Source organism: Alternaria burnsii (assembly GCF_013036055.1).
Source record: "Alternaria burnsii strain CBS107.38 chromosome Unknown 750, whole genome shotgun sequence".
Taxonomy (NCBI): Eukaryota; Fungi; Ascomycota; class Dothideomycetes; order Pleosporales; family Pleosporaceae; genus Alternaria; species Alternaria burnsii.
The window spans coordinates 1,645,209-1,659,608 of NW_024066108.1; the positions used below are offsets into that span (position 1 = coordinate 1,645,209).

General features: G+C 50.6%; 4 protein-coding genes across 4 annotated transcripts; 2 read left to right on the forward strand and 2 right to left on the reverse strand.

Annotated features, from left to right (window-relative positions):
• Window positions 1-427: 427 nt before the first annotated feature.
• GT037_001971 (glycoside hydrolase family 51 protein) lies at window positions 428-4,257 on the forward strand (the record flags this gene model as incomplete). The annotated part of the gene is made up of 5 exons (XM_038927018.1): window positions 428-770; window positions 2,024-2,128; window positions 2,183-2,238; window positions 2,289-3,079; window positions 3,144-4,257. The coding sequence occupies 5 exons, from the start codon at window positions 428-430 to the stop codon at window positions 4,255-4,257; spliced, it is 2,409 nt and encodes an 802-aa protein (XP_038790310.1).
• A 180-nt stretch (window positions 4,258-4,437) lies between these two features.
• Window positions 4,438-5,757, reverse strand: GT037_001972 (uncharacterized protein; the record flags this gene model as incomplete). The annotated part of the gene is made up of 1 exon (XM_038927019.1): window positions 4,438-5,757. One exon carries the CDS (start codon window positions 5,755-5,757, stop codon window positions 4,438-4,440), a length of 1,320 nt encoding a protein of 439 aa, XP_038790311.1.
• A 1,376-nt stretch (window positions 5,758-7,133) lies between these two features.
• GT037_001973 (uncharacterized protein) lies at window positions 7,134-8,879 on the forward strand (the record flags this gene model as incomplete). Its single annotated transcript, XM_038927020.1, has 4 exons — window positions 7,134-7,346; window positions 7,397-7,824; window positions 7,873-8,740; window positions 8,796-8,879. 4 exons carry the CDS (start codon window positions 7,134-7,136, stop codon window positions 8,877-8,879), a joined length of 1,593 nt encoding a protein of 530 aa, XP_038790312.1.
• On the reverse strand, window positions 8,827-14,363 carry GT037_001974 (uncharacterized protein; the record flags this gene model as incomplete). Its single annotated transcript, XM_038927021.1, has 11 exons — window positions 8,827-10,243; window positions 10,310-10,764; window positions 10,812-11,005; window positions 11,043-11,093; window positions 11,141-11,754; window positions 11,806-12,292; window positions 13,217-13,719; window positions 13,784-14,007; window positions 14,069-14,104; window positions 14,153-14,231; window positions 14,278-14,363. The coding sequence occupies 11 exons, from the start codon at window positions 14,361-14,363 to the stop codon at window positions 8,980-8,982; spliced, it is 3,993 nt and encodes a 1,330-aa protein (XP_038790313.1). The 3' UTR covers window positions 8,827-8,979.
• Window positions 14,364-14,400: the final 37 nt, after the last annotated feature.

Sequence of the window (14,400 nt, forward strand, 5' to 3'; positions counted from 1 at the left end):
TCGACCTACCCAGACAACGCCTCAAACCGAAGTGCGGAATGCGCCTCCGCGTCTCTGCCATAAAGATTTACTCGCAAAAGACGGCTTAATCTCCGTCACACGCAGGCGCGTTGTTGCACGGCATTCCCGTCCGTCTTAGCAGCTCTTATCGAGGCTTAGACATGCACCTGGACAACATCGCGTGGTGAGGCATGATGCTCAGGTGTTTCGAAATCCGATGAATGCCATCATGGGTCGTATTTAGATATATTGATCGATTGTCGCGTCCTATCGTTCGCAGATCCGTTCACATATCTCGCACGCTACATCTACATTAGCAATCATCCCACAACCACCCTGATTATCACATTCTGTATAGAGATCGCACCCCAGATACATTCGCATCCCCGAATCAGTCAAGAAGATGTTGACAAACCGTCGCTCGACCATGATGGTCCCTCCCAACCGCATGCCCAGCTGGCACCCCCACTCGAAAGGCACTATGCCTCAACAGCCTTTGTCTTCACCTCTTGCGATCGATACCGAAGCGCCCTCGAGTCGTACGCCTGCCGTTCTGACATCCACGACAAATGACCTACCAGGACATCGAGTCATCCGCGTTCTCGGCGCTGTCCACGGAACCACAAGCGCGACGCGCAAGGATACAAAATCCTTCATCAAGAACATCGCAAGCACTTTCAGCAGTAATTGGGGGGAGGCAAAGAGCGTAACGAGTATTGTATATCAAGCGCGCGACCAAGCAATTGATAGGCTCGTGAAAGAGGCGATAAGTAAAGGTGCAAATGCAATTATCGGATTGGACATCAGAGAGAGCGAAATACTAGGATGCGTTGTGGTCAGCGTCAGCGGAACGGCCGCTTGGGTTGAGAAAGAGAGTCAGATCAAAAGGGATAGTGCGCAAGAGTCTGACCCCTTTCGATGACAATGTATACAAGGCGGAAGGCTTTGGGTGGCAGTAAGGTTAGAGGAGAGGATCTTTGAGCAGGTAATGGAACGATGCCGCACTGGATTGCGACATAGAAGTTTTGGTTTTCTTCAAGAGCGCGGTATTTGGGACCAGGTATTTATTTTCCCTTCGGGGTCCCACCAAGCCGACCGAATCTTTTATTTTTCGTGGGACTATTTCGTGACCGTGAGGCACAGAGGCTGCTGTCAATGTTGGTCTGGTAGTAATGGAGCACTTGTTCACAAAGCGACTCTTCCGCAGCGGAAATTAATCACCCGAGCCATTGAAGCACTAACTTGCCCCATATCAGATTAGTTTACCGTCTTGCTCTGAAAGCTAGCATCAAGCTCCGCGCGTTGGCTGTCGTGAGCATCTTTCGAGGGCGAACACACGCATTTTCTGGGCGCCAAATCCTCCCATATCTTACCGCTCGGAGGCTGGCAGGCGCTAGTACTGGAGTAGCAGTTTAGCCGCTCATGAGGCCGATGCGACATTTGACGGCGAAAGCACCGAGCCGCGATGAAGCGGAGACCCCAGCGTCCCCCAGGTTTTTTCCGCTGCCTCGGTAAGTGGAGACGTCTTATGGCACCAGTCAAACTCCACAAGATAGACGGTAGTCGAAGTTGGGGCCAGTGCTACCCAAGTATCTTGGGTGTTGCGACTAGATATTAGCAACAAGTTTCGCACACCCGTGGGTTAAAGACTGCACATCGTCCGGCGTCCCATGAGCCAAGAAGTCGGACCTCGCATCACGTCACTCGAGAGGGGTCGCTGCATCCGCCGACATGGATGCATGGATCGTCAGGAACTAACCCTCGACTTCTTCCAATTCTTCCGCTCGTTAACGCCAAAATCCTCCAATGGCGGGTGGCGCACCTCAAGTTCGCTCGTCTACCCGCCATTGAACCGGGAAATGTCATGACGACTGTACCGGAACCAGGTGTGGATATTACACGATTGTCCCTGTCGCCAAGATCTGGCGTGGCTGGTACGCCCGTGATTCTGGGGAACGGTTAGTGAACCGGGAGACGGGTGAAAGTATAAGGATGGCAGAAAGGTCGTTTTTGAGATGACCAGCAATTCATTGTCTTTTGATCGCAAAGATGGTGTTTCTCAAGGGAATTGCAGCTGCAGCCTGCGCTACTTCTGCGCTTGCTGCCGATATCATCGTTCAGTCGTCAGGTATGTCTCTGTGTGAACTGTACCTATGTAAGACATGTACTGATCCAACATTAGGTGGCAACTTGACTGGCAAATTCGGGCACTCTTATGGTTATGGTTTCCTCCACGAGGTACTTCATCATGATTTGCAATTACATACTATGTACTCACTGTTGCTTAGGACATCAACAACTCCGGCGATGGTGGAATCTACGCAGAGCTGATCCAAAATCGTGCTTTCCAGTACAGCCAAAACTACAGCGTCTCGACTGACCACTATTTTTCAGTCAATGGAGCTGCGCTCAGTATTCAGATGTTGGACGAGCCACTCTCTGAGCAGCTGCCAGCATCCATGCGTGTTTCTGCAGGCAATGGCACCTCCAGCACCAGCAAGATTGGTTTCAAGAATGAGGGTTACTGGGGTATGGACGTTCGTGTGCAGACCTACACCGGATCCTTCTGGGTCAAGGGCGCATACGATGGCGTCTTCACCGCATCGCTCGAATCAAACTTGACAAGCGATGTGTTTGGATCTGTTGAAGTACCCTCCAAGTCCGTTGCAGATGACTGGACCGAGCATACTTTCGAGCTCGTTCCCGAAAAGGATGCGCCCAACTCTAATAACACGTTCTCTATCACCTTTGACGGTGCTGCAGCCAGCGCACTCGACTTCAACCTTATCTCCCTCTTCCCACCTACTTACAAGAACCGCAAGAATGGTCTCCGTGTCGACATTGCTGAGGCTCTTGCGGACATGAACCCCACCTTCCTCCGCTTCCCTGGCGGTAACATGCTTGAGGGTCTCCGCAACGACTCGTACTGGGATTGGAAGGATTCTCTTGGTCCTCTTAGATATCGCCCTGGTTTTCAGGGTGTATGGGGATACCAGCAGACTCACGGCCTTGGTCTTATGGAATACCTTGAGTGGGCTGAGGACATGGGTCTCGAGATCGTGCTCGGCGTCTGGGCTGGGTAAGTTTTGGCTGCACGTAATGCATATGAGACATACACTGACTTCATTTTTTCAACTCTATAGTCTCGATCTGGACGGTGGTATCACTCCCCAAGAGGACCTTCAACCCTTCATCGAGGATGCTCTCAACGAGATTGAGTTTGTTCGCGGTCCCGTCAACTCCACTTGGGGTGCTCGCCGTGCTGAACTTGGACATCCCGAGCCTTTTGAGCTAAACTATGTCGAAGTCGGTAACGAGGATTGGCTTGCTGGATATCCCGGCGGCTGGGAATCTTACCGGGCATACCGCTTCCCGCTCTTTTACAATGCTATCAGCAAGGCCTACCCTGATATTCAGGTCATCGCTTCAGCCGCCTCCAGCGATCCTGCTGGCGAGCCGCCCATCCACGGCCCCAACAACGTCAATGGACAGGTGTTGCCTCTTGATGCAATTGGTGACTACCACCCATACCGTGAGCCTGATGAGCTTGTCTATGAGTTTAACCGCTTCGACAACGACGCTGGCCACATCGTCGGCGAAGTTGCAGCCACTCACGTCAACGGCGGTATCCGCTGGGAAGGCGATCTGTACCCTTACCCATGGTGGCAAGGTGCTGTCGGTGAAGCCGTATCCCTGATCGGTTACGAGCGCAACTCTGATCGCATCCCTGGCACATTCTATGCACCCGTTCTGAAGAACAACAACCGGTTCCAGTGGCCCATCACACTCATTCAGTTCGATGCTGACCCGAAGCGCACCACAAAAGCCGTTACCTGGTACTGCTGGAGTCTCTTTGCCCACCACCCGATCTCGCACACACTCCCCACGCACTCGAACTCTTCTTACGGGCCGCTCTACTGGGGTGCCGGATTCGACGAGAAGCGCGACGGTGCTATGGTCTGGAAGGGCGCAGTCTATAACACCACCAACCACGCGGACGTACCTGTAAGCGTCCAGTTCCAGGGCGTTGCTCCGGGAACTATGGCCAACCTGACCTACCTTACCAACTCTGTCGGCGATCCATACATGTACAACGACCCCTTCACCGGAGTCAACATCGTAAACACTACCAACATGATGATCACTGCTGGAAGCGATGGTGCATTCCGCTTTACTCTACCCGAACTCAGTGTCGCAGTGTTGGACACCGAGGTTTCTGGTGGAAACAACACTGGACACTACCGAAGACGGTTGTAAAGGTCTGTTCAGGAATTAGTCATACTACGATTTTATGAATGAAGCAGCTCATAATGATATGATTATAGAATCCACATGTGAGGTACTTTGCCCAGAGTGAAGCTGTCAATTTGGAGGTCGAGTGAGAATCAAACTTTCTCCAGGTATTATCCTAGTGCCGCAGATTCATCATAAACTATTCTACATAACTGTAGACTGGCCATTTGAACTGTGTTTGCACGTCAGGTCAAACACAGCACTGAGCAGATGGTATCCCGTGCGAAAGCATAGTGATTTGCTCTCTTCCCTTCCGATGAGCTTCACGCAATTCTCCAAACTGCGAGATATAGTTGAGCGATCCGGCAGCAGGCTGTCAGTTGGTTGAGACATGGAGAGTAGGTGTACACAAGCCGTTAGTGCAGCCGCAAAAAAGTCCAACATATAGGGTTGTGCGACCAATCCTAAATCTGAGCCTCGCTCCGATGATGATGATGACGACAGACTTTGGTGATGCCTCATCATTGCAAGGTTGCAGTCGAGACACGACCAATATGAGATAGGATATATGACAGCAGCGTTATGAGCTAGTGCGTAGTGCCCGTGAAGGACCGACAGTGCGCGACGAAAGAAAACATCGAGCGTTAAACGCAAGTGTTCGTTGCCAGGCAAATCTGAAGTTTGGCGCATCAGCTGTCGTAACTCAAGGTCGTATTGGATTACCTCTTCGTAAGTAATCTGGTCAATCTGCGAGTTGATTCGAGCCAGAAAGTGACAGACGATTGGAAACGATTGAGGTACAACGGAGTCGAAGCAATCTTCCAACATGGATGGGTCGCATGGTTCTGTACTGATCAGAAGAGCATCCTGCGGCAAGAGCGATTGCTGGCCAGTGATTAAGGACATTTGTATATCTAGGTATACAACCACCACCCACAAATGCCGCCGGAGTTTTCTTTCGTGGGCGATCACCGGCTCCATGTACCCTGGCATCCAGTCTTTGTGTAGTACCATGGTCATGGACAAGCGGACGACGAGACCCATAACGTTCCAACTGGTATCTAGAGCCCAGCACGTTGCATAAGCTACCGACTTCGCCAAAACCATCAAACATAGAGTAGAAATGTGCATGACGGTCGGACGAAACATGTATGATGTTCTCGCCAAACAAGCCTCGCTGGCGTAAAAGTATTCCGAAGAAGCCACTTCATCGCGAGCCAAAGCATAGGATCCGAGGCCCAGTACTACGAAGTACTGCGCAAGCCAGCTAGGATCTACTTGGGTATCGTGACTACTCTCCATCTTCGATACGAATGAAGAGGGGTCTAGGATCGGTAAACAGGGATTGTACACCCGGAAGTATGCCTCGACGTAGAGAGTAGCATTTGGTGTTGAGCTTTGCAAAAGCTTTTGTACTCTGTCGAGTGAAGCGTACGACTGAGACTCCGGACTACCTAACGGAAAGTTACCAGCCAACGCAAAGTCGCTTGAACAATTTCCCGCAATGTGCTCTCTCATAGCCATGACGAAAGGCGGCGCCTGCAGCCCGGGTAGTGCCTCCAACTAAAGACCGTCAGCACATGTGCAGTCGATGTGAAGTATTCTACATATGCATTACGAGCCCTACTCCGGCTTGCATATACTCCCAGCGCAATGCCTCAAAAAAGGTTTAGGCGGGTGGTTCAGATAGTGACAGACTCGGTAGGAGCCTTGGCAACATTGTGGCAGACAACATAGGGAGGACGCACCCGATCTAAGAGGGCTCTAAAATGACCCGAACCTCGTCTTCGTAGAAACCAGGTAGCGACAACAAACTCAGGGTCCTCAATTGCAAAGATAGATGACGGCAACGTCGACTTCTCGGACCTGTTCAACCTATGCGTATATATGCATGTCGTCTCGTATCCGGATCGTGTGCATCTGCTACACGGAGCTCTCCGATCGCACTTGATCTTGAGCCGATGGCATCTTGTGCAGGAAAAACAGGCTCGGGAGCGTCTTCTAATAACTGAGTGGGGTGAAGAAGCTTTAGATGCGGTATCGAGAAGTCCTTCCGAGCGGGTGGAAGACTCAAGTGGTGACGTTTCTGAGGTCTGTTCTTCGTAGATGCATTCGGCCTTGGCTTTGTGGCAGCGCGAGCAAGGTCGAAGTTTGTCGCATTGTCGTTTGGCTGAACGGCAGCGGGTGCAGGTCTGCACATCCCGAGCACGCATCACGGTGGTCTCCTGATTTGCGTCGGAGGTTGTCGGATATAAGCAAAGAAATGCAGCCGCAACATCTTTATGGTTCTCGAATATTGGAGCATGACAGTGGGGAGGCGAGGATGCGGGTGACGGCGGTAATCGGTATTGACGCATACTAACACTATCCGAGACTAGGTAGTCCGTGTGGGGCGCCAGCATCGTGGTTAACGGCGTGACTGACACAAACGCGTACTGCACTGCAAGGCACAGCAGCGGCTGAACACGTTCTGTTCCTATTGAAGATCTTGTGTTTTGGCTTGATAAGAGAGGATTATGATATGTTTGCACAATAACGTCACCGCGAAGAACATCAAGCTTGGCTTACCATCCGACTGGGCAATCATCTTCCTCTCATCGTCCGGCATGAACGTAACTCAACGTACCGCGTAGGCCTTGGGTAACCTAGAAACATAGCTTTGCTTGAATTCCAGATCACTTCCCCGACTTGACCCGATCGTTCTTCCCTACCAACCTAGCTTTTCGCTCTGGCTTGGCGTCCATTTGTACAAGATGCGGATGCGGCGCCGCCTAACACCGAGAGAAAATGACGGCACGGTAAACGTATAAGAATGTCAGCTACTCGTAAGTTGCTTCCTTCGACCTGTTCATTATCTCTTCCTTTGTCGCTTTATCGGCGTCCATTCCATTTTCGTCAACATGTCCGTCTCTCAAAGTGACACAAAAATGAACAACTCCATCGATATAGAACCTTCTGGATCGTATTCAAGACAGGCTATCACCCAAGCTTACCAAGAGCTACTTGCGAATCAAGTCTCTCAGCCGGACAAAATATTCATCGATGGCCACGAGCTCAAGCATCTTGATCCCAACTTTGCATCCCTCGATGAAAAGGCACAAGAACATCCTCGTGTAAGTAGAATTACACTCACGCCGGTCCCAGAACTGAAGTTGTGTCCCAGTCATGGCCGACCGCTAAGAAAATTCGAGCAACCGCTATTGTCGGAGGCTGCTGTTTCCTCTCCCCATTCGCAAGCACCATATTCGCACCATCCATTCATCTGGTGATGAAAGACCTGAGTATCACGGACAGTACTGTCGGCGCCCTACAAGTCTCCATATTTCTCTTTGCATTGGCTCTTGGCCCGCTCTTCATCGCTCCACTTAGTGAGAAGTACGGTAGAGCGGTTATCATACACTTAGGCAACGCTGTCTTCGTTGCATTCTCCCTCGGAGGAGGCTTCTCACGAACCGCTGCACAACTCTCAGTGTGCCGTTTGTTTGCTGGATTTGGAGGTAGTGCGGCCATTTCTGTTGTTGGTGGAGTCGTCGCGGATCTCTGGGATCTTGCTGCCCGTCCGAAAGCATCTGGACTCGTGATGCTCGGCCCGTAGGTTTATGCTTGTACATTTTCAGCAGTCTTGCTTACCAGAAACAGTGTTCTAGGCCCCGTCTTGGGTCCTGTATGTGGCGGTTGGATGTCGGAGCGAGTCTCATGGCGCTGGACTCTTTGGGTACCTGCGATCGCCAGCGCCTTACTCTCAGTGGCTGGGCTTTTTCTCCTCCCAGAGTCCTTTGGACCGAGAATTCTGCAGAAGAAACTGGGAAGAGAACGCAGTACCAATCCTCGCGCCAAACTATATACCGTACTGGATTTTCAGCACCGTCCGACTGACCCCGCAGCGCTTGTCAATGCGTTCGTTCGACCTTTGGCATACCTTGTGCTTGATCCTGCGCTACTGCTTGCATCGCTGTTCTACTCCGTGGTTTTTGGCGTTTTATACCTCATTATCGTTACGTACGCAGATGTGTTTGGTTCCGGATACGGACACTCTGTCGGAATCGTTGGTACAGACTTCCTCGCTGCTGGTATCGGTATGCTTCTTGGTACATTCGCCACTATCCGTGCTATGGAAGCTATCTTCAAGCGAGACACCGCATCTGGACAAATGAAGTATAGACCTGAGTCGAGACTCATCAGCTGCCTTGTTGGAGGAACATTATTGGTCGGTGGGCTGTTCATGTATGGGTTTACCGCCACACGAACCCACTTCATGGTTCCACTCGTGGCTACCATGCTCATGATGGCCGGAGGCATGAACATCCAACTCGCCCTACAACTGTACGCCATCGATGCCTTCAAGTTTCCCGCTTCTGCCGTCGCTGCCATCTCGTTCCTTCGCTGCATGTTCGCTGGTGCATTTCCGTTATTCGGAGAGAAACTTTTTGCCAAAATTGGCCTAGACTGGGGTGTGGGGTTGCTGGGGTTTCTAGTCCTAGGCGTGGGATTGCCGCTGGTACTACTGGTATTTGCAAACACCTGTTCTTGTTAATTGGAAATCAGCTGACCACATCATGCAGCTATACACCTATGGCGCCAAACTTCGCACGAAAGGTGCTGAGCGCATGGAACGTTTCGAAAGATCGAAAGCAGCCATGAGTTAATGTATTCTGGGGTAATCTGTCTGAACGCCTTCTTACGATAAACACCCATCAGTGTTTGAGTTGCAGTGCAACTCCAAGTGCGAGCAATGCTGTAACCTGCTCAATCGAATCCAGCCATATTTGACTCAGGTGGACCTAAATAGCTGTTCTTGACCCCGCCTCTGGTATCCAAAACAAGCTTCTCCAAGTAGACCTCAGGGCTGTTAACGCTCCAACGAAGCGTGTGAGCCCCTTCCTTTGCGTCACCAAGACTAACTTCCTTTGTCCACACCTGATTCATTACGTTGTTCGTCCATTCAGGTGGCACATCACCCGCGTCCTTCGGGTCACCTAACACACGTGTGAAATTTTGAGGAGCGTCATCAAGTGAAAGTGAAAACTCCATGAGAAGGTTGGGATCTGTATCTAAGCCAGCGTTGATGTAGATAGTGGCGTTGAGGGCAGGAGTGTCCTTGAAGAGGTAGATATTATATTCAACATATGCGGATTTCGAGTCGAGAAGAGAAGCCCGAGCAGCGTGGAAAGGCCGCAGAGCCACGGAGCCGGATTCAGTGCGCGTGCCAAGGTATGGAACGTGGACAAATGCTACTGTTTCACTCGCCGTTCTGGTATTCGGAGAGGAGGAAGATTGCTGGAAGTGTGGGCTTTCAATCGATACGTAACCAGCTGTCTCTGGAAAGCCGCGGAAATCAGTGGGTACTTTCCGATTTTGTACCGGGATACGTATGACGTCGTTGTATGGATAAAATGACGGTGTTGAAGTTATACCAACTTCCACTGTATCGTTGTATCCCTCCGGCACCTGTGTCCAGTCGATGGTGACATTGAGGCGTTGTTCTTCGGCCGTCACGTCAAGTCGGCCCGAACTTGGTGCAATTGACAGCCAATCCACTGGAATATCGCCAAGCTGCCAGTCGATTGGGACGCGGTAGTCACCTCGCATGAACAGATCTATAGTCCGCCTGGAAGGTCCATAAGGACTCATTTCTGGGAGCTGGGCTGGGGATTTGGTGAAGGGCATCGAAGGATCGATGGACTCAGCCCATCGACCCTGGTCGAGAGGGCTATTGGAACCCTCAGCGTAGATTCCGAGATTACCGACGGAGAACTGCATGTTTTGGCGCAACTGAACAAAGGAAAGGTTTGAGAGTATGTCGCGAGATGGGTTCATCCAGTTCTTTGCCTTTCCGGTATCGAACGTTTCGAGCTTGGCCTGAGACATGATATTTCTCCATTTGCCGTCAAGGAGGGCATCAAAATCCTGTACCAGATCGTAGTCATAGTCAAATTCAGCAAGAACCTGGTGGGCAAGTGCATTTGCTGAGTTCCTCCGTTCCATGGCATGTCGATAGTTGAGTCCCGTGCTGTGAAGACGAAGAAGTACGAAGTCAGTGTATGTCTCCTATGCATCTCGTATAGCCACAACTTACCCGATGTTTACTGCGTAGTGTGTAGCGCCCGATACTATGGGATAGAATACTAACTCATAGTATGCGGCTTTGTAATCCTCCGGTATCTGTTCAAACAATGTCTTGGTTTGATCAGCGAGCAGATTCCATCTTGCTAATATCCTTTCCGCTTCATGGTAGTTTAATATCGAGTATGTGTCTGGCTGAACCATCTCAAAGCGGCGCATTCCAATGAGGTAGTTGAATTCCATCAGTAGAGCCGCAACATCATCCGCATGTTCGCTACCGAGTTCCCGCTCGGAGTAGAGGCGCAGATACTCTGGTATTATATCAAAGTCAAATTTCGAGACGTCCCAAGCCAAGTCCATGGCGAACCCAAAGGGTTGCTCTAAAGGCTTGATATCCCCTAGATTTATGACCCAGACCTGGTTCGCGCCTCGCCAGTAAGCTTGCAAAAGTTCCTTCAAAACTTTTGGCTACGCTTGTAAGTCATTGATCTCCTTAATAAGATGCACTCACTAACCAAGTTGTTGGTATTCGACCACTTGTACGACCGCGGTCTACCGAAGTACTCAAAGTGGAAGTAAATACCAGCGCCGCCTTCTCTAGCAGTCTCATCGCCAGTGGGTAGCCGCAAAATCTGGCCATGGTTGTCATCGGGCATGATGATGGTGACCTGGTTATAGATGTATGAAGTCAGCATAAATCTTAGGTGCACTTTGTATCGAGAAGTTACTTGCGTCATCGGGCGGACTTAGTCCAGCGGCGTAGTAGGTCGCGACTTCCTTGTAGATTGTCCATGCCTCTACGCCGTATTAGCATGTCGCACACCTGTTTCCCTGAGAACCTTACGGTTTACTTTCTGGTCACCCAGAACTTCTTTGAAAATCTGACGTTCAACTTCAAACACTTCTCGCAGAATCTCCAAAGCATCATCCCCAACAATGGCAGAATCACTTGGACCTCTCATGCCTAGTGTCACATAGCTCTCGTTGTTTCCCATCCTACGGATCCCCTCTTCCATGAAGCGCGTTACGTTGTCCTTGTTCAATCTCCAATCCCAGGGCCCAGTCTCAGTCGCGTTCCACTCATTAGTCGCTCTTTGCATTGGCTCGTGATGGCTAGTAGAGACTACGATACCGTAGTCATCTGCAAGCTGCTGATTCCTCGGGTCATCGGTGAAGAAGATGTGGCCTGGGGCTGGTGTTGATGATCCCCACATGGCAGGCCACAAGTAATTGGCTTTTAGTCGAAGAAGCAGGTCGAAAACATGTGAGTAAAACTCCGTGTCTAGAGGATAGTAGGAGGAGTTGTGTCGCGCAGCCCACCAAGTGACCAGCGCTGGAGCTTCGTCATTAATGAAGAGCCCTCTGTACTTGACTGATGGTGGGCCATGAACAGTAGCTTTTGGCAATGCGAAAATGGCGGCGTGTTTCTTCGTGGGAACATCCGCCCACCAGTGGTACCTGATGCAGCTCATTAATTGACGTCTAGATTTACACGACGTACACACTTACGGAGACTGACCACTCTGTTCGGCGAGCGTGTGTATACCAAAGATAGTGCCGCGTTTATCGCTACCTACGATGACCAACGCTCGTTCAACTCCAGCTATTGGGTTGGCGATGACAGCCGTTTTAAACACTTCCCATCTCCCCTCAACGTCTGAGATGTCGAGACCTTTCTCGGCAGAAATTTGGCGAATGAGCTTCGAGCCCACAGAGCCGACAATGACTCCAGTTGCTGAAGCTGGTACTGTGGAATTGGTGGTGGCATTGTTGAGTGCGGGTCGGATTCCAGTGATCTGTTCGAAGTCTTCCACTAAACTTTTGAGCGCAATGTGAACACCTAAAAAGTCATCCGCATCGGCTATGAGTGTGGCCCCAGCAATGTCCAAGGTTTGATCTTCAGGCTCGAAGCCCACGAACTTTTCCTCAAGCAGTGCATGTACTGTGAATTCCGAAAAGGCACAAACGGCCACGAAGAGATTTAGAATCTGCATTACTGGAAGACAGGAACTAGGGGCAAGTACCTAGCTGGGCTACGAAGTGGTCTGATCTGAAGACTATAACGTTACCATCAGTGTAATGAAGACTGGGCGGGGAAGTACCCAGGATTGGAAATGCTCCCTGCGGAGAAAGCCTACAACCGCATACGGATTTCTAGCTTTGCCATACGAGCGTCGCCAACTCTTGGTTCCATGGCGAATGGACCTGCTCATCTTTGAACTGCATGCTAAGGAAGCCGTAGTGATCATCTGAGGTCGCTAAGCCCAGAGTGGAACTCAGCATGTCGGTCGAAGCTACGGGCTCGGGTTAAAGTCATCCGCGTTCAACACATACTGCAACGAGCTGAGATCATGGAGGCTGCATCTGAGCAAGACATTGTCCCGACGTGCGTTGCGAACATGTGGACGTACGACACCTCGTGTCTAGCGTGTCTTCCCCGCATCATACTCGATGGAAGCTACGGAGCGAGTCCGGTGCTGACAGTATCTTGAGTGAGCTTCGTTTGTACCAAATTGATACTTATCCCGGTTAATCGTAGTTTGAGGACATTTCTCCATCACAGTTCTGGAGCTGTTCATTACAGCTGGATCGGAATCGCGCTTGTGGGTGGTGACGTCACGCGTCTTAGCGCTGATTCTATTCCAGACGCGTTGTTTCACGGACAACTCTTGCTTCAACAACGGTGCCTTCATAGTGTCACCGAGCATGCCACCGAGATTATTCTATATTGCCTAGCTTTGTCTCTTGTTCGGCCTCCATATATGAGGTCCTCACCACCATCAAATGTACCTTAGCACAAGCACGGTACTCTCGCAAGTCTTATCTAGAAGCCATCCTTCATGTACGTTGCGTAATTTACAGCAGCAGCTAACAAAGCGTTCATGTATACAAACAGTACCCTATCCGTGGTACTTCGTACTGTTGCCCGACCTAGGCCTAGAGAAGCAGCTCGGTCCGCTGCACTTCAAGTCGAAGAAATCCATCACAGTGTCGCTATCTGTCGGGATGTCGTGTGTAACACTACCAGCTTCATACGCCTCGAATTTATCGCCATACCGAAATCTTGTCCAGCCTTGGAAAGGAACGTTTTCTGTAATTTCGGTCGGTTTCTGGCTCACACCGAATACACTCGTCCATTGCTTGATCTGCTCGCGGAAGTTTTGTGGATAAAGCGTCGTGTCTGCTGTTCCATGAAGAGTCTGGAACTTAGGACGGAAGCCGCGATACGAAGGGTATGCGTTGCGCACGAGAGCTGCCCACTGGGGCCCAGTCTTAATGATCTGGCCAGTGGCACACGCGTCACTCCAGACATCGAAGCCGTCGCCGGCAAAGCATCCGAATGGTACACCCGCCCATGCGCTTCCTGCAGCAAAGACATCTGGGTAGCTTCCGATGAGCACATTTGTCATCATTGCACCTGAACTGCAGATGTGAAGATGCGAGGTCAGTGTATGTCTCACATATATATTCTACGGGCTCAACAAACCTCGTGCCGGTAACAAAAACGCGGTCTTTGTCTGCATGATACTTTTCCAAGGTCCACCGTACCATGGATACAATGCCGAGCGCGTCGCCTCCGCCATTGTGAGTGAGCGATTGCTGGCTACTGACATCCCAGCATTGGTCCGTGTTCAATGTTGAAGCATTAGGATAGATCGAGATGAAGCCGTACTCGTCGCCGAGAGAAGCCCAAGGTCTATAGTCAAAGACCTTGAAGGTAAGATATCAAGTCAGTGCATGTCGAAGACTTGTTTGAACGATCGCAACGTACCTGCTGTGCCGTGCCGTGACACCAATGTGGGGATACCTATTGGATTTAGCCTTTGGACGCTGAATAGAAAAAATGTGGTGATACCAAAATCGGTGGATTAGGCGGAAGATTTGCCGGCACGTAAATGAACATCGAAACGTTTCGCGGATTCGGGCCGAAGTCACTGATTTATTAGTATCGAAAACATCCTATTCCTGATGGCATCTTACATGATTTCCGTGAGTTTCGAGGTGAGCTGCGCAGATGTGACCGCTACGCATAGCACCTGCAGGATGGCAATTGAGGCGAACATCATGTTGACTGAGATGAATCTTGATCGTCTTGGGTTTCAC